Here is a 19,847-nt window from a genome sequence, read left to right as displayed (position 1 = left end):
AAATTTTTACCAGGAAATATTACAACAGGAGAAAGATAAAAAATTATTTTAGACTCAAGTGGAAGAAATAAACCATTAAAAAAAAAGAAAGAAGCTGGGTGTGGTGGTGCACACTTGTAATCCCAGCATTCAGGAGGCTGAAGCCAGAGGATCGCAGAATGTCTGTCAAGCTGTTGCGAACTGTTCCCATCACCAGGAGCAAGAGTTGGGGCTGCCCCAAGACTCAGCATCAGGAAGGATTTAGAAATAGCCTGTGCACAGGGACATGCCATGAACTAACTGGTCACAGACCTCTGTCTGTAAAGCCAAGTGGCTGTATTCTTTCTCGTATATACTTCAGGGGGAAAGCTGAGGAAATTTAAGAAACAATTAGAGAAAGTCGCTTTCTTCTATTTTAAGAGGAATGACAATGCCCACTTTAAAAAGATGGTTGTTTTATGCTGGGGGCTATTAGGGAATGTTCAATTGGAGAATTGTTTTTCTCCAAAATCAATAATTCAATGTTTTAATAAACAAGATGATGTCATATTTAGTGACATAATAAGAGTGAATACTCCTTGGAGAGCAAGGATCACATTTTTACTACTGTTTATACATAATACAATTATAAAATTGATGTTTAATAAACAACTCTTCTCCCAGCTTCAAGACTCCAAGTATTTTGCTATCATGCCTAGCTACTTCCATTTTTGATCAAGTAAATATATAAATCAAATTAATGCAATACCTATAAAAATGATTTACTGATTAAAGAGAAATATAATTGATGATTTCTCATTCTTGATAACCACTTAGTGTATTTTATGAAGCAGTAATAATAGATCTGTGAACAACACATAAAACACAACTTCTAGCTATTAAGTGTAAAGTAGTAATGTCGACACTGAAAACTAGGTTTACTTTTCAGTTTCTCCAGATACATTAGATCTGACTGAAAGACCTATGCTTCTTCCCCCTGAAAGATTTGTCCCCTGGAAACTGATAGAAGGCTATACGACAAGAGCTTTAATTGAACACTTATTAAGTATGAAAGATAGCAAAAAAGTTATGTGTTTATTAATTCTGTTTGTAAGGTGATCTTCTTTGGGCTGAACATGCTATGGTGAATGAGACTAAGGAGGCCCTTGGGCGGCTCCCTAGTCTAGTGGGGGAGAGTCAAATGGCAAATTGGTAAAGGAATAAGGTTTTGTCCACCAGCTATAAATGTAGAAAAGAAAGCAAGGCAGGGTCATTCAACACAGGGTGACTGGAGGGGGAGATCTTAACATCTGAATGATCAGAGGCTCGAGGTACACTTGTGAGAAGCTGTTTTCAAGCAAAGTGGTTTGGGCAAAAGCCCTAAGATGAGCACTTGGGTTCCTCAAAGGAAGACATCAGAGAGCAGGATGATAAGACCACAGGGAAGGATGGAGAAGATCTGGGACCAGATCAGCCTGCAGGCAAGGCAAGGGGGCTGGGACGTAGGACTTTGTCAATCATAGTAGAACGGTTTATTCTGAATAAGACAGAACATGAAGAGAGTGTTTTAAGGAGATGATAGATTTGTTCTTGTTGCTGTTGTTGTTCTGGGAATTGAACCCAAGAGTATTCTACCTCTCAGCTACACCTCCAGCCCTTCTTATTTTTTATATATATTATTGTGGTACTGGGGATTGAACCTAGGGGCATTCTACCGCTGAGATGTATCATCAGCTCTATTTTTTATTCTTTAATTTGAAACAGGGTCTCGCTAAGTTGCAGAGGACCTCACTACGTAGCTGAAGCTGGCCTCGAACCCTGATCATCCTCTCTCATCCTCCCAAGTACTGGGATTAACAAGCGTGTGCCACCAAACCCCACTTTTATTCTATTTTATTTTATGGCGGCACTGGAGTTCCTCGAAACCCTTCTACCTCTGGGCTACACTCCCGGACCTATTTTTTATATTTTTATTTGGAAACAGGGTCTCTTAAGCAAGCGGGGCTGGCTTCGAATCTGTGTGATCCTCCTGCCTCTGCCTCCAAAGTTCAGGGATTACAAGCGTGCGCCACCACGCCTGGCCTTTTTTTTTTTTTTTAAAGTGGGATCTCACTAACTTGGTGAAATCTTCACTAAGTTGCTAAGACTGGCCTTGAATCTGCCATCCTCTTGTCTCAGCCTCATAAGTACTGAGATTAGAGGCATGTGTCACCATGCCCAGGCTTTAGATGTATTATTTTCATCTGTATTTTTAATTAAATCCCTCTCACCGTTCTGGATGTTGTATAGACAATGCTTCTGGCCAAGAATGAAAGCAGCAAGGTCACTCAGGGGGCTAATTTGATTCTTCTGGAGAGAAATGATGGTTGTTGGGCAAATGTGATAACTTGGAGGAGACAGTGAGCTGTGTAGATTGGGAAAATATTTTGAAGGGAGAACTGACAATATTTGCTGGTTTATCCCACTTAAAAACTATAAGACTGGGGTAAAAGGGATCCAAGAATAATACCTTGATATTTAGCTTATTTGGTATCAGTGCCACACGATGTCTCCTTTATTTCATATAAAAAGCTTACCAGATAAGTATTTAACTTGCACAGTCACAAATCAGGCAATGGATTTTAGGTCTAGAAGAGATTTTCCCAAGATCACACTAGTAGGGACCCGCAAAATCAAATGCAAATAGAAAGAACAGTCCGTTTACTCCCACTCCATCATCATTCTTAGTAACAATGTACCTTTAATTTTTTTCTAGCCTGTTTTGACAACATATAAAGCAAAGACTAAAAATGATAAGCAAAGGCTCGTAGAATCTGGTAGGCAAAATTTAGACTTAGCAGAAATATCTAATTTTAGCCCACTAACAATTCACTAAAACTGCTGATTCATTCCACAGAACCTAGCTTCCGCCTGAAAATTTCAACTCAAGGCACACAGCAGCATATTACATTTGACATTAAATTTTAAATTGTTGCCAGAATCAGCCTTCTGCCTTCCTGCTTGGAGTTATTAAACTCCAGTACAAGATTCCATCACTGAACCTCATTAAAATCACTAAAATACTTGAATATGGAACCCTTTCTTCATGAGAATATTTTCTGTCACCATCGTGTTTGGAAAATAGAATAAGAAAATTTTGGTTTTTGGGATGGATATAGCTTTTTAACAGCAGATACGGTTTTGAAAATTTTTCTTCATTTTTTCTATGGGTAGCATGGGTTTTGATTTATCAAAAAGGAGTATTTTATATGATGATTTATCAAAATCACACATATGATTTATAAAAAATTCAGTACTTTTAAGGCTTCCAAAATTACAAAAAGTATATGCAATATCATAAGAATCAGTAGGCTGATTCTTAATTTATAATGGCAATTGTCTTTTTTTTTTTTTTTTTTTTTTGGTGGTACTGGGGTTCCCAGAAACCCTTCTACCTCTAGACTGCACTCCCAGACCTATTTTTTATATTTTTATTTGGAAACAGGGTCTCTTAAGCCAGTGAGGCTGGCTTCGAACCTGCGTGATCCTCCTTGCCTCCGCCTCCCAAGTGTGGGGATTACAAGCGTGTGCCCTCATGCCTGGCTAATGGCAATTGTCTTTTTATAATACTTAATAAAAATCAAGTCCTTCAGGCACCTAAAATAGAAATAGGCAGAATTATAAGTAGATGCTATAACTGGTGGATTGCCTAACTGGATGATTCTGTTAAAGCCATTAATCCTGACCTCCAAAAAATCTTTGTCTCCCTATCCTTTACATAAAGGAGAAGGAGGTCAACAGCGGTGTAATTTCTGAAGCAATCCAAAGACAGAAACCCCTCCTACATAAGGGTTGAAAAGCTTGTGCAGCAATATCTGCTTACATTATCTATGTATTTGGCAAAAAATAAGTAAGTGATAATAATAATAAAGGAGCTATATTTTCAAACAAAACTCAGGGAGAATAAAAACCAAACGTTTTTCTGACAGATGCCTTCCTGCCCCTTAAATTTCCAAGTTTTTCAATAGCTGCCTTATAAAGAGATTGAATTAATTCAGTCTTAGTTTAGAAAAAAAAAGTTATTATCCTTTGAACATTAAGTTCCTTTACACACCAAAATGGAATAGAAAAGCCATACTCTTCATCATTTGATTCTGAATTATTATTCCGATGTTGGCTTAAAGGAAAAAGATTTGGCATATAAAATACTCCTTAAAATAGGAGAAATTTCTTTTGATAAAAGGAAATTCCTATGTGGGCTGAAATAGTTTTGTCATGCCCTCAGATGCCTACTTTAAAGGAGTTCATGAGCCTCGGCTTACTTTGTTTTTTGTTATCTCTATAAATTTAAGGAAAATTCAGCTATAATGATGTATGGTCCTTTGTTGAGTGGGATGATCTATAAATGAATGAAAAAAACCCATAGCTGTTATTGTGAAATCGTAATTTAGTTTCATATATACAAATATAAATTTAAAATAGAAGCAAGGGAATTAAACATATAAAGACATGCTAATCTAAAGCATAGGCAATGATTTATATAAAATTATATTCAAAGACATAGTATTAACAATATCATAAGTTTAGGAATTGCCTCATGCTTGGTGATAGGAAATGGTTTTATAAATTATTTATTCATAAGCTCTGAAATTTGTGCTTTCACAAATTAATGATATGAGGAAATATTTGTATCAGATATAGTAAAATACAGGCACCATAGGTTAAGCTCATATTATAAGCTAAGCTTTGTGTTATGTACTTAATACATTATATCTATCTTCTTATTAACCACACTAAGAGGTAGGCCCTATTATTTTCTATATTATCTTGATGTCTAAAGAAGGTAGAGAATAAATTCTCAACTAATGTAAAATGGGTTATGAATTCTAAATAAGTAATTCATTAGCCTATTTGATTTGAACCTAATGTGTTTGCTTTTTAATATACTTTTAACCATAGCTCACCTTTTTTGAGTCAAATTGTTGCAAATGCTCAGTTTAACCACTGATAGAAATTTTGTTGTATTATTTATTGTACTTATGCTAGTAGGAAGGGAAAAAACACTACAACCAGTGCCATTCCATCTAGAAGCCGTAATAACAAAACACCTGCTGCTATGCCGATGGGCTCAAGAATGTGCTGTCCTAGCCGCTCAGAGAATTAAATGTAAGGTTGACAAAAATTTGTTTTAAGGACCATGACACTCTGCAGGGAATGGTTTTCTGGGCCTTTTAATTGATATTGGCTACACTGTACTTGGTACTTGCTTTTGGTACTCACTGAATCATGAAAGTACAGTATTCAATAAGAATTTTATATATTTCCCTGGATAAGTATCTGAGGAGATATTACCTTTACCTCTTTCTCTGTATGATCACAGCTTGTACGGTTCCCTGTGGGAGTCACCTGCTGTGGGAGCTCTATTAGCTCCATCTTCTCTGACCCTCTATTGTGGTACCTGCCAACAGGACAACACTGTCCTTTTTCCCAGGCTCATGGCTGCTCTGCCTCTAGCTTGCAATGACGCCTCCTCACTTCCCACTTCCCATCATTAGGGGGTCCAGGAGTCAGTACTCAGACCTCTTTGATTTAATCCAGCCCACTTTAAATACAATCTCTATGTTGGTGACTCTCAACATTTATGTCTCAAGATGAGTATGTCCAGAGGCATATTTGACAGTCTCAATTACTAGAGCACTTTGAACTTCTATAACCCAAATACACCTCTTGATTTTCCATCTGTTACTATCACTAAGATACATTATGATGTAAGACTATCAGGTATCAATAAAAGCATAAAAATAAACAAAACAAAATCAAACAATGAAAAAAGAAACCCCTCTCATTTTCAGCTTAGTTAATAGCACCACTGCTTACCTAGTAATACTTTACACTCTCACCTCACATGTAATCCATCATTGCATCCTTTAAGCTTTTCCTTCAAAGTTTATCCCTAATTCAGTCACCTGACCTGATTTCTAGTATCATCTCTCCTGAGCCTTACTATAACTGGACTTCCTAGTGTTGCTCATATTCCTCTGCTACCTACTACCTTGGGAAAACAACCAACCATGGTTAGATACCCCTCTTTGCTGTCAGTCTTGCTGGTCACAATTACTAGCTCAAATATCACTAGTTCTGTGACCATATGAGGGTCAGTTTCTGCATCCAAGTTTCCTTAATTGTTAAATAAAAACATATTGTCTCATAGATTCAATCTGAGGATGATATAAATTAATCAAATAAAATGCTTTGCTTAATTTTGGCTTGTAGTAAGAACTCAGTAATGATTAGTCACTTTTTTAACCAGACAATTTTAATACACAATTTGATTATATATTTCTTTGTTCTTCATTGGCATCTATCCCATTTGAGTCAAATCCAAAGCCCCAAATTCTAAAAGACCTAAACCATCAATGTTCCTATCTTATTTCTAGGCACTAAGTCCCAGCTAACTGTGTCCATGCCACTTGCTTCCCTGAATTGAGCTATTTCAGCCTCATCTCACAGTTGCACGTGTCTCTACTTGCACCCTTCATGCACATCTTTACAAAACTTTCTAACTTTGCTTATGTTTATGCCCAATTTTTATCTATATTTCAGGAGTAATAAGAGTTCCTGATCAGCCTATCAAAAATAATATGCCATACTTCTTTGCTTTATTTTGTTTCATAGTCCTTGTCATATCAGGACATGCATTTGTTCATCCATTTGGTTATTATCAGTTGACCTAGAAAAAGACTAATCTCCATGAAAACAAGTACCTATTTTATTATTACTTTTGTTCACCTCTATTATTCCAGCACCTGCAACAATGTCCAGTGCTGGTAGGTACTCATAAATAGTTAGTGAATAAAGAATTACAAAAATGTACTGTAACACTCTTTACATTGGATCTTATTTCCCCAATAGATATCTACCTGTATATTGTCTTGATGTACATAGACATTTGATAGATTTTTGTGAGTGTGAATTTATTACTGAATAATTGAACATAAAAAATCAGAATCATATTTATTCCCATTGGAGATATAAGTAGGGAAGATATGATGCAGAGAGGAATTTCTTATACCTGTAAAACCATGTATTTAAGTTACAGATAATCCGAACTACTTCTCTTCTTCCCTGGTTGTCATTTCTAGAAAATATTCCTTTTCATTTTAATAAAGTGCAGATTGCATATTCCCAATGTGTATAATTAATTGCAGAAGTGGAGTAGCTGCTAGCACCTTTGACATCTAAAAATAGATCTAATTATTAAAACCAATTAGCTTATAGTCAGAGCACTTACTGAGAGGACCCCAGTAGCCTCAATTCAGCATTTGAGATTCTCCTTGAATTTGAACACAGGTGTATTTTTCATGGGTCATTGTGACCTAAATCCTGTATTCCAATTGCAAAGGTGATGTTTTAGAGACTAGAGGACCTCTGAATAAGTCAAAGCAGCATTGCAGTACCTAAGAGAAGGCTGGAGAAACAGACTGGTGTGTCAGGAAGACTGTTTAAATAGCCAAACCTTCTTAATGTGCCTGTGCTTTTAAGTATTTCTTTTAATATAATTTTTCTAGAGGCTTCTCTGGAAGTTTATATTGCCAGAATGTATTTCATTTAAAATTCTTTTAGAGGAAACCAGCTTGAAAGAAATAGGCGAAATGATCTCTATTCAAACTTGTAATTGACATATTTTTCCACCCAAGGGAAAGGCATAATGATTCATTAGATCTTTTGAAAGACAAAGAATAAAAATGGACTGGAGAGAGATGTTCTGACTTATTCTGGTGTACAAAAAACTCTCTTATATTAACAAAAGATGGTACTCGGGAAACTACTGGTCCAGAGCATACACTGAACTGAGCTGGAGAATAAAGCACTGTTCCAACCACACTAATGTTTACTTGCTATCGAGGAGAGCAGTGTGACAGCAGGGGAAGGCAGGATTGAAGGCCAGGAGCTGGCTCTCAGTTCTGGTTCTGACACTTCCTCACCAGCTGGATGAGTATGTTCCTTATCTGCTCCTCACGAGTCGTGTTTGCAGTGATGACTTCCCTCTGATAAAATTGCTATGAAGAGGAAATGAATTACACTTGGGGTCAAGAAAGAAGGCTGCTCTAGAAAGGAGGCAGCATGGCCCTGGCTGTGGGCTAACTCCTGAATTAAATACTTCAGGGAACAGGAAGAAGTGCAGCATAGCTGGGCCACAGCGAGTGAAGTAAGAGTGAGATCATGCCTCTGTGTTTCCATATGGTCTACGTTACCGACTTCTCTGTTCTTCTCTAACTCCTCAGATTTATGGAGCAAGGTCTCCTTATGTGAAATGCACTTCCTCCAACACATACTCTCCTTTCCCATGACTGCAACTTGTCCTACAAGTCTCAGCTTTTCCTATGATACACTCTTTCTTTCAGAGGGGTTTTGAATAATTGCTTCGCAAAATTGCTAGATTTCTCGCTGTAACTGAGGATTTAGAAAACCTTAAACAACTTGCTTTCTCATACCAGACAGAAGAAACATACTAACAGTAGTACCATCTATTACTGCATGGTAGACTTGGCTACCTAATACATGTTCAATATATATTCACTGAGTAAATAATATATAATAAAAATAAATCACAGAAAATTAATATGCACCATCTGGGACTCTGACAATAAGCAATCTAGATATGATTTAACACGGAAACAATGCAATGATGAATCGTTAGAATGGAATGAATTATAACTTAAGGAACAAATTACCAAGGATGGTTTGGATAATTTTTTTCCTATTAGATGTGTGAACGTTCAAAATACTTTTATTTGTATTTATCAATGTTTATAAATGTGAACTGTAAAGGGGGAAAGATCTACAAAAGAATTTTCCTTCACTTATCAAAATGATAAAGCTGCAAATTTTATTTTTCTATATGTAAAAGGGTTCACATTTATAGTCGTTGTCTAAGAGACAAATGTAACCCAAAGGAAGTTGCTAAAAGGAAGAACAATTATATTTTAAAGTTTTTTAGCAAAGTTAAAGAATTCACTTCTGATGTCTGATCAGGTTGAAAGGCCAGTGGAGATTTCTAGCTTTAACTGAGGATTAGGGTTAGTTATATGGTTTCTTTTTGCCTCTATTTTATTGAGGTACAATAGAGATAATACAGTCTTATATATCTTGAAAGCATTGATATATTAATATATGTTAAACATTGATTAAAAGTGACTGATATCTCACAGAATTTTTTTCAGTAAATATTATTCATTGTTATTAACATTAATGATTAACACCAATAAATCTACTGGACAGTTGACTATGTAGGTCTGGACCAGAGGAGAGTGATCAACACTATCCATATACATTTGAAAAAACTTTCTACAATGATGATAATTTATGATAATTTATCCATAGCAAACATAGTTGCCCCGAGACAAAGAAACAGAAAGAGCGAGAATAATTCAAAAAGTTGAGATAGAAGGAAACAGCCAATTGGGAATGTCTTTAATCATGTGTGTAGGGTATGTTTATTCAGCAAAGATACCAAAAAAATTGAAATAAAACAGCCCTTTTTGAAAGAAAATCATTCAAAAATTTGCTTAAAAAATAAATGTGTACCAAGTGAAAATCTTCTCATAAAATATGATTTTCTAGAAAAATTAACAATAGTAAAAACAATGTAATATAAAAATAGCTTCTTTGGAGAAGCCATGGACTCTATTGAATCTCACCCACTTCCTTAGCAGCTCAGGCCTGATCCTGCTCAGCAAACCAGCAGCTGTGCAGTTAGTGTGGTACAGTTTCTTTTGATAGCAGCTTAGCAAGTCTCTCTCATTACTGGGATCTCATTTCAGGGATCTCACTGGAGCCTAAGTGATTTTTTAAGTCTGTCCAACCGCATATACTACTATCCGGTGTGAACTTTACTTCATTACAGATTTTGTGATGTTTTCCAGCAATGTTTGAGTGTTTCTTGTCAATCTATGTCCTGGGCACCTGTCTAGCTGTGGGTACTCTATTTCATTTTTATTTTAGAACATGTGTTAACTCATAGCATTGTATTGTGACCTATCTCTTCAAAGTGTCGGTTACAAATGTTTAACTCTGAAACCATCATGCCCAAGTACAAAACCTTGTTCTACCTCTTCTCAGCATGCCTCATGCCCCAGATTCCTTCTATGAGAAATACTGCTAAGGCATAGAGGTGCATGCCTGTAATTCCAGTATTTGGGAGGCTGAGACAGGAGGATCTCAAGGTCAAAGCCAGCCTCGGCAACTTAGCAAGACTCTCAGCAACCAGAGAGACATTGTTTCCAAATAAAAAATAAAAAATAGGACTGAGGGTGTACCTCAGAGAAAGAATGTCCCCAGGTTCAATTCCCAGCATCAAAAAAAAAAAAAAAAAAAAAAAAGAGATCAGCACTCATAGCAGTAATATGTACTTTGTAAAGTAACAATGGCTGGCATGTAATATGTGACTTGTAACTACAGCTACTATTATCATTATTTTTTCAGTACTGGAGATTGAACCGGGGCATTCTGCCTTCGAGCCACAATCCAACCCTATTTTTTTCTTTTTTTCTTTTTAAACAGGGTCTCACTAAGTTGCAGAGGGCCTCACTAAGTAGCTGAAGCTGGCTGCAAACCTGTGATCCTCCCGTCTCAGCCTCCCAAGTACTGGGATTACAAGCATGTGCCACCAGGCCTGGCTATTATTATTATTTTTAAATAAGTGTCATGCATTCAAAGATGATTAACACATATGTATTCCTTGCTTAAAATCGCTTGCATTTCAATAAAAGAAATTAATATTTAAGAAAATCACTGGGGTTTAGCCACACTGCTATGTTAGACATATCTCCCTCAGTTTCAATATTTGAACAATAGCAAGAACAAATATATTTATTCAGCTTTTTTGATGTATCGTGGGTATATAAGATACAATTTAGGTGTCAAAACACAGGAAAATGTTCATATGGCATTTGAGGGATCATTAAGATTGTGCTAAATTTTATACAAAAAAGATTTTTTCCAGGGACTAATAATGTGAAAGGAAGAATAAAAGTCATGTAGATGGCTATAAAGGAGAGCTTGCTAGATAGGTAGACAGATTTTAATAAAGGGTGGAAAAGGGAAAAAGAGTAAGGAATGCATGTTTTTCAACATAAAATTTGTTTTATTCTTATGGAAATTCTTTCTTGTTTTGTGTTGGAAAAGTAAAGCGATAGTAATAATGTGACCGTGTATAAAAATAATAGCTATAAATCTAAGAATTGAACACGAATGAAGAATTGCAATAGGGAGTCAGCTCTGGGTTATATTCTGACTCATCCTTTTTCAGCAGCCTCTCGGAACCTCACGAAGAATATCATCAGGGAACATGGAGTTCTGAAGAGGACCGTGACACTTTGAGAATTATATTGGGAACTTGCTATTCTTCAGTGTGAGAAAATGTTGTTCATATACTCGAGGTACATATATTTTTCCAATCTCCGGAAAAGCATTCTTGAAATTGAAGTGTAATTTTATTCCCCATAATTTACTGTTTTTTCTGATGAAGAAAATGCAAAAGTTGAGACAGTTATACGCAGGACTTCAAAGGCCTTTCCCATGCAGAGATTCTTTGAGAGGTAATGATGAGCCGCAAACCTTAGAAATGTAACTTTGAAAAATCAAACAAACGAATTTCAAGTGAAAGTGGCAAGGCATAATTTGGGGTTTGAGTTTAGTTATTTGGATTCTTATAGATCCAACTTAGACGGTAGCTTGACTTCTTTCAAAAACATTTAAAAATATCCATAATAGTTTATTATAAACCATTTAATATTTTAGTTAAAAACTCAGGAGGTTTATTGTCAGTGTTATGAATAATTGTCAGAATAAATGTTACAGTGGATGTGAAGTTTATTAATACACACATGAACATATACACACACAGAGAAACAAAAACATTAAATAAAAGTGATTAAAGAAAGGTTTATCTCTTGAACACAAATAGCTGACAAGATAATGCACATAAAACAGACTTGGAAGTCTCTTAAGATACAGACTACATATAGTTATAAATCCAAAATGCATTTTAAATGTAAAATAAACTCCAAATAAAGATGACAGCAATGCATTGATTATTCACAGAGAACTAAGGCACGTACTTGCAAAAAAGATGTGCAAATGGATGTATTCTGTATGATCAAGACATCATGTAAAATTAACTGCTATTTGTAAGCCATGACTTAGACCTCAGTAAAACTGTTCTCCAATTAGTAGAGATAATCAGCCAGACAGGATCTAATTTGGAGGGTGAGGGATAGAAGGCAGAGTAAGAATACTTTGCTCATAATACTATAGATGTTTTCTACAGAAATAAATGAAAATGTACATCAGTTAATGTGTAGTTGACTTTGATTCTGATGCTTTCCAAGTGGTCTTTTTTACATATTCCTATTGCAATATAATGGCTAAAATAATTAAAATTTAATTTCTGAGAAAAAAAAAAAAATATATATATATATATATATATATATATATATATATATATATATATATATATATATGCAGTACTGGGGATGGAACCCAGGGGCATTCTACCTCTAAGCTACATCCCCAGCCTGATTTTTTATTCTTTGTTTTGAAACAGGGTCTCAATGAATTGCAAAGGTCCTCACTAAGTAACTGAGGCTGGCTCTGAACCATAATCCTCTTGTCTCAGCCTCCCAAATGCTGGAATTACAAGCATGTGCCACCACACCCGGCTTTTATCCATGTGTCCATATATATGTATTCTTAACTCAATTTTTTTCTTTTTTTAGGAAATGTTTTAAAAGTGAAAATTTCTCCAAAATGTTTCTCATCTGAAGTTTACTACCTTCACTGAGTTTATCTCATTCAAATTTACTATTCATTGAGTTTGCCATTGTTTATATACAATGGTAAATAGTGACATTTATTTTAAGCATCTTATTAATAAATTTTGAATTGTTAGGTTCTTAATTAAGAAACTGTCACTTTATTGCTTTAATTTTTGTTGAAATTTGAATATAATATGCTATTTAGTGGTTGACCCTATATACTTTGAATGTTATTTTAGATAATATTTCCACAAAGAAATAGAATTTATATATGTGCAGGTGGCAGAGATTTAAATTACCAAACTGCAGTACATGTTAGTAAATTTAATCTAACTCTTTGATAATAAGGATGAAAATATTAACGGAAGCACAAAAATCGTTTTAGTTGAGCATAATTTAAATATTCAGAGATATTTTAGAGCAAAATACTAGCCCATATTTGAGAAGACTGTTGAGGGATATCAGACCTATGTTTGAATGTCTTCAGTTAAAAATTATTAAATAGAAATATATAAATCTTAATTGTTAAATAATAATCCAAATGTTTGTATTGTTTCTAAGCAACTAGAATAAAAAAGTACATGCTTTAAAGAAAATATAATACTTAACTTTCAAAATAAAGAGTTCAAATTTAGCTCTTACTTTGAGTATATAATTTTTCAAGAATACAATTCAGTAAATATTTGTTAGATATAATGAATAAATTCATTCATTCATTCATTTATAAAACTTACAGACTAAAGCTGTTTTACTAATGTTTTGAGAAAATGAAATAAATGTAAGACTGAATTATCAGAAACTTGTTCTGACAAGTGTCTTTCCAATGCAGTAACCCATTTCTTCAAACCATTGTTTTAAAAAGAGATGCAGTTTCACTCTGTCTTTAATAATCATATCAAATTTCTTTTCATCGCTCCTGTAAGACCATCCTAGTATTCACATACTCCAGCTGAGAAGTCAAAGAGGCAGGAGAAAAAGGGAGATAAAGCTAGAGTCCAGGTCTGACTCCCTCCCAAGAGCTTAATCCACTCCCCCACACTCCAATTTACAGAAAAATGAAATTGGCACATTAACCTGAAAGGAAAAAAAAGAAAAAAAGAAAATGATCAAATTCATTCAGTGAATTCAGGCATACCCAATGAAGGAACAGTGAGCTTATGCATATCCAAAAGGTCTTTGGCTCTGAAATAAGCAAAACTATCTTATACCTAGGGGGAGGAAAGACAATTAAGGAACCATGTTAAAAGGCCGGAGAGTGAAATTAAAATAGATAATTGTTGTGTGATCTCTGTAACTTGGCTTTATAAAGGCATTTCAAAGAGTAAACATTAAAAATAGATTTCTCTTCCCACTTCATCAAAGATCCTCCTGTTTCCTTTAGAGGTTCTATAAACTGTGGGGCTCTTTAAGCACATGGAGGAATACTATCATTAACAAGTGTTGGATCAGCATACATGACTGATGCAGAAATAGAAGTTAGTAGGAAAGTTATATTTCACTAGAGAAATTCCTAGTCATTTATTACAGTTATTAAGAAGACTTTGAAACTGTCAGTCTTGTCTTAGACAAAATGAACTGTATTCTAAGTGCCCTGAAAGCAAAATCTCTCATGAAAGACAAGCCAGAAATAGATGAGATAACACTAAAAAAATTAAAGAGCAAGATGAATGAAACTAGAAAATTAGACAGTATTTGAAGTACAGTACATGATAAATGGCAGTTACACTTAAGGACAAGAAGAGAAAGTAAAATAGTAAAGCCAGAGGAAATACATGAATCAGGATGGAAACTACAGGCAGGGATTCTCCAAGACCCACATCTGCTGTAGGCATCGTCTTCTTTTCTCTGGATCTTGAAGTAGGTGTTCATGTCTGTATCTGAACCCAGGGCATTCTACCTTTGAGCTATACCTCCAGGTCAATATTATTTTTTATTTGGAGTATATTTGAACCGTCATGTACTTAGAGTGCCATATGTCATCTATGAGTTGTTTAGAAAAAAAAATAATAATAAAGTATGATTTACTAATAAGTGCCTAATAAAATTCACTGTGCTATGGTTGAAATCTGATACACCTTTTACAAAGCATTGGATGTATCTCCAAATTCTCATTCAGAATGTTAGAATGATTCATTTTTACTTACCCATCTTTCTGTGTGGTGATTTCTAATTAGCTAATTTCAAATATTAAAACTCCTTGTTCATTTACTTTTAAAGGATATTTATATCTTTCTAATATTTCCTTTAGTAAGCTTGTTGAGAATTCATGTATATACAATTTGTGAAACTTAACTAAAAAACTATCCAAAGTTAATACTATATTTTAATAATCTTTACATTACCAAGGTTGATAATCTAGTCCACTTTGGGAACTAATTCAATCAAAATGCCTACTTATTCCCGTTGAATTAAAGGGAAAAGGTACAATTGCCTGAAATACACTTCTTTTACCCAATACATTAATGGGCTTTCAAAAAGCAATACATAGTCAACCCTAGCCAGCAGGAAAAAAAAAAATAAGTGCTCAGAAATATATCCCATGGTAGAAGTGATACTTGAGTTATTTGTTTACATTTGCTAGAAAAATAGCTCTAATATCTGATGAGATAAAGAATGGAAGAAAAGGGATAAATCACTTACTTTTTAATGATATTAACAAGGTATGGCATTAGAAATCACCCTGTGGTGTTAATATATTGTTAATACTTCTCTTTTCTTGCTCAGTTTACTATCCCAACTGCCAAGTATTTGTAGTATTTGCAGATTTGAAAACTAAGATTACTGTGTTTTTAAACAGATGCAGTAGTATACTTGTGTTTTACCCGTGAAATATATTTTAATCCACATTTTAAAATTAATACCCAATTTTAAAATAATTTTTAATAATTTTAAATATGGGTGGGTATAATTGGCTAAATATTAAAATGATCAACTGTTCAGAAATTTATCTTAATCAAAATGGCAAGATGTGAGCCAGGCGTGGTGGCGCAGGCTTGTCATCCCAGCATTTGGGAGGCAGAGACTGAAGGATCGCGGTTCGTGGACAGCCTCAGCTACTTGGTGAGGCCCTTCGCAACTCAATGAGACCCTGTTTCAAAAAAAAAAAAAAACCACTAAAAAAGACTACAAAATAGGGCTGGGGGTGTAGCTCGGAGGTGCAATGCCCCTGGGTTCCATCCCCAGTACCACAAAAAAAAAAAAAAAAAATGGCAAGAGATTTTGTTTCTTATTAGTTTTCTTTCAATATTACAATAAATGGGCAGATGGTTTGAAACAAATAATGGAATTTTAAAGCAGGTTGCCTTTCTTCTCTTTAATTTGACTATCACAGTAGATGAACGGATAACACAGAGTAGGATGCCTAATGATAGTAAGGCATGGGATTTTATCAGCAGGTTTTATCAACCACAAAATGAGTAATGCTATCAGTAGCCACAGTTTTACATATGTTCAAAACACTTAATGACTGAAGGTATTCAATACCAGAAATATTAATCATTTGACTTAAAAAGAGATAACTGTATCCTATTATACTTGTACTTAGCTGACATTAATTGAACAAAGATATCCTCCTTTGCTAAAAACCATGTATGTTTGAGAATAAGGTTAAATACAATTTTTGTTTTTTCATTATTATTAGTTTGAAGTACTGTTAAGTAAAAAAATAAATAAAGATCTTTTCCTTTTTTAAGAACATGTTTTATGTATGATTGAAGTTTTTACAACACTCCGAAAAAGCCATCTGATGTTAGATTTAAAAATAAAATCAAAAGCATTTTCTGACATAGTACACATGAAAAATTGGAAATCCCAATATCTTCAATAGAAGTTGTAGAAAGTGTATGTCTCCTTGGAGCTTGACACCCACTTAACACAGCAGAAAATAAGGTACTATACTGTAAACAAAACGTACAGTAAAGGACAGTTGTAAATTTACATAAGAATAGTTCATAAACATTTTGGTCTTTCCATAACAGTTTTTATATAAAATTAATAAAAAACCTTTTGACAGTTGTCATCACTCTTGTTTGATCACTTTTCACTTATATGCACACAGACATATTTATATAGCAATATATTGATGCACCGTTACATGGATATTAAACTATGATTACTGCTTGTAACTGTGATGTGCATTATCCAATCAATATTATCCATAGTTGAAATACTCTTACATTATGTAGTCTTGTCATGTTGTATCTATAAAAACATGAAAATATAACTTTACATTATTTCAATTATTTACATTATTTCAAGCTTGACAGAGAAAAATTGATAAGCTCAATTTTTGGAAGAATAGGGCCAGAGGTACAATAAATAGTATTGTTTGTAGATCGTCATCTCTTTTCACTTTTAAAACTCATTTTAAGTACAATATGGAAACAATTAGTCTGCAATTTGGTCATTCTAGCATTTATTATGAAAACTTACAATGCACCTCCAACATACCTGATGAGGAGAAATGCTCTAACATTATGATTATTGTTTTGGAATTTGAGATCAGGGACAGTAAAATTTAGTGGAGAATATCATGATGCCACAAGCCACCATCTTTAATGCAGTGGCTACTATTAAATCCTACATATTTACTGCCCTTCACTGAAATACAACAAATAAGAATGTTCTAAAAGCTCTTAGTAAAAATACCAAGTGCCACACAGGTTTTACTTGCAGAAATAGCAAGAATTTAAATATCCAAAGTAACTATTGGATATAAATAACTGTTTACAACCCTAAATTAATTTATTTGGGAGGAATTTAATGGGGATAGAAAGTATTTTATTAAGGTAAAGACAGATTATTTAAATTTATTAGCTAGAGAAATAGAAGCTAATAGTAAATTAGAATAGTAATAGAAGCTAAATAGTAATAGAAGCTAATAATAATAGAATAGTAATAGAAGCTAATAGTAATAGAAGCTAATAATAAATTTATTAGCTAGAGAAATAGAACTCAAAAGTTATAGCAATATGACATTTTATCCACACAGGGCATATTAAAATAGCCATACCACCTGAGGAATAAATATAAAAATAATATGTTAGGGCTGTTTTTATTGATGGGAATGGGAAGAAACTATATTGCAGGTAACTACAAAGTATTTAAAATATTCAACATGGATAAAGTTTATGACAGCTCTCATCATTTAAAACTAAAAATTTATATTTAGCTTACTGGATTTTGTCAGTGGGTGACTACCTTAAAAGCTACTTTCAAGGCATTTCTGACTTCATTTACAACTAATACAGCTCTTCTGTAAGCTCAAACACTAAAAATGGAACCTCACAAATTCTGATTTTTATGTCTTAATATTAGCTTTTTAAATCTATTAGCATTTATCAATAAAGATGAAATGCTTTGCATTAAGAAATATTTCATTATATAGAGTCAGACATATCAAAACATATTCAGATATTATTTGGGGGCAAGTTGATACTTGAAAAAATTAAACTGGCCTTTTTTATAGTGGGGAATTGTCTCTAGGAACCTAACAACTTAGTAATATCTTTAAACTCATTTCATTTATGACCAAACTGTAGCTAAGCAAAATTAATTGGACCACTTGCAAATAAAACAATAGAAAAATGTTTATTTCAAATGTCAAGCATTGCCAAGTAATTTTATATTAACACCAAATGTTAAAGAATAGGATACATTAAAGTTTTAATAACAATATTAAATTACAAGATTGGAATCTTCGCTTTGTTTCCTTCCCTTAGCATTTACATATTTGGCTTTGAAAAATAAGGAACTGATACCTAAAGCCTATCTTTCAATCACTTCCCACTCAGTTTGTTTTTGTCTTTTCCAACCAATATGGAAGCAAATTTATTTAAAAGCCAGTTTGTGAAAATACCTAAAAATATTTTTTATTTTAAATGTTTTTTTTCTTTTTTTTTTATAAAACATGTCACATCTTGATGCGGTGGATGTCAAGTGTGCTTAAGTCATTATGAATCAAGAGACTAACAATAGTGGCTGCAGAAACGGGTTTGTTGTCTGTACAGAAACTTCAGTTAAGTTATAGTACTTCCATGTTAGCTGTGCATGTCCACCACGCTTCGTCTGTAATTCGAGTAGAAAAGGATGCTGTGTTTTTTAATTAATCATTCCTTACAATTCCAGGTGAACTCCGCGTATGTAATAATTCTTGGCTGAAAGAAAAGTCTTCAAGATATGGGATGCCTCTTACCACTTTGACAATAAACACACAAGAAAACCATTGTGTAAGGCACTCAAAAGGTTCTTATCAATCACGAGAGATCAGTCACACTGACATTCATTCCCATGCCAGGACTCACGTAAGGGACAGCATGCACTGCTTTTGGAAATTCTGGAGTCACAACACGTCCGTTTTCTCCAGTACTTCCTGTAATTGACAGCCTTGCCTTGCTTCTCATGGCATCGCTCAAGGTCATCTTAAATGAGAGAGGAAGGAAAGAAAGAAAAGAAATCATGTGTTACAGTTTTCAAACGCATCCAGAGGAAAGGTGGTGTTGTTTCTGAAAAGTTTACTTCTGTCTGAAAGCTTCTAGCAAATGAAAGCAAACAGTGCAAAGCTGAACTACAAATAATAAAGCACAATTACGGCAGGAATCTGTCCACATTCACCCAAGCCACTGTGCCATTAAAGAGGAAATTAGACAGTTGAGCTGCAGGTTAGTCACTGATCGGGAACATGGAGAACATCAACAATACATACAGGATGATCCACTGGCCATCTTCCTCACTCAAAAGAGCTTAGGACACAACAAGAAAGCTAAAACGTGCACTTAGAAGTTTGTATTAGAGCCTCGTTCCTACCCCCTAAATTTTAACACTCTCGATGCCATATACGTTGTAACCTTCCTTATAAGTTGCAAAATTCTGTGAATTCTGCGAGGAAGATGGGTTAATATTCTGTGCATTCTTTGCCACCTTCATTCGTTTCGCCTCGGCCCTTGACTTGTAACAGAACTCAATCAAAGCCACCAGCATGGCCAGACCAAGGCCCCCGACAAGGATGTAGAATACTCCGGCAACGTTGCTCAGACTGAGGGCACTGGTCTTTTCCTAAAGGGTGTATATAAGAAGAGGTTATTAGGCAAGAAA

At 34.4% G+C, this 19,847-nt stretch overlaps 1 protein-coding gene across 2 annotated transcripts in view; it reads right to left on the bottom strand.

The window, feature by feature from the left end:
- Window positions 1-19,009: 19,009 nt before the first annotated feature.
- Window positions 19,010-19,847, bottom strand: part of GRIA2 (glutamate ionotropic receptor AMPA type subunit 2) — a gene marked incomplete at both ends in the record, with an annotated part of 162,434 nt that continues 161,596 nt past the window's right edge. For both annotated transcript variants that reach the window (XM_080697100.1, XM_080697099.1), the window contains 2 exons: window positions 19,010-19,174; window positions 19,674-19,808. In XM_080697100.1, the coding sequence (XP_080553226.1) occupies window positions 19,010-19,174; window positions 19,674-19,808 (300 nt within the window). The remainder of the gene's footprint in view (window positions 19,175-19,673; window positions 19,809-19,847) is intronic.

This window comes from Muscardinus avellanarius, assembly GCF_963383645.1.
Source record: "Muscardinus avellanarius genome assembly, chromosome: 6".
Taxonomy (NCBI): Eukaryota; Metazoa; Chordata; class Mammalia; order Rodentia; family Gliridae; genus Muscardinus; species Muscardinus avellanarius.
Note: the sequence above shows the minus strand (reverse complement) of the source record. Positions and strands in the feature narration are given on the sequence as shown.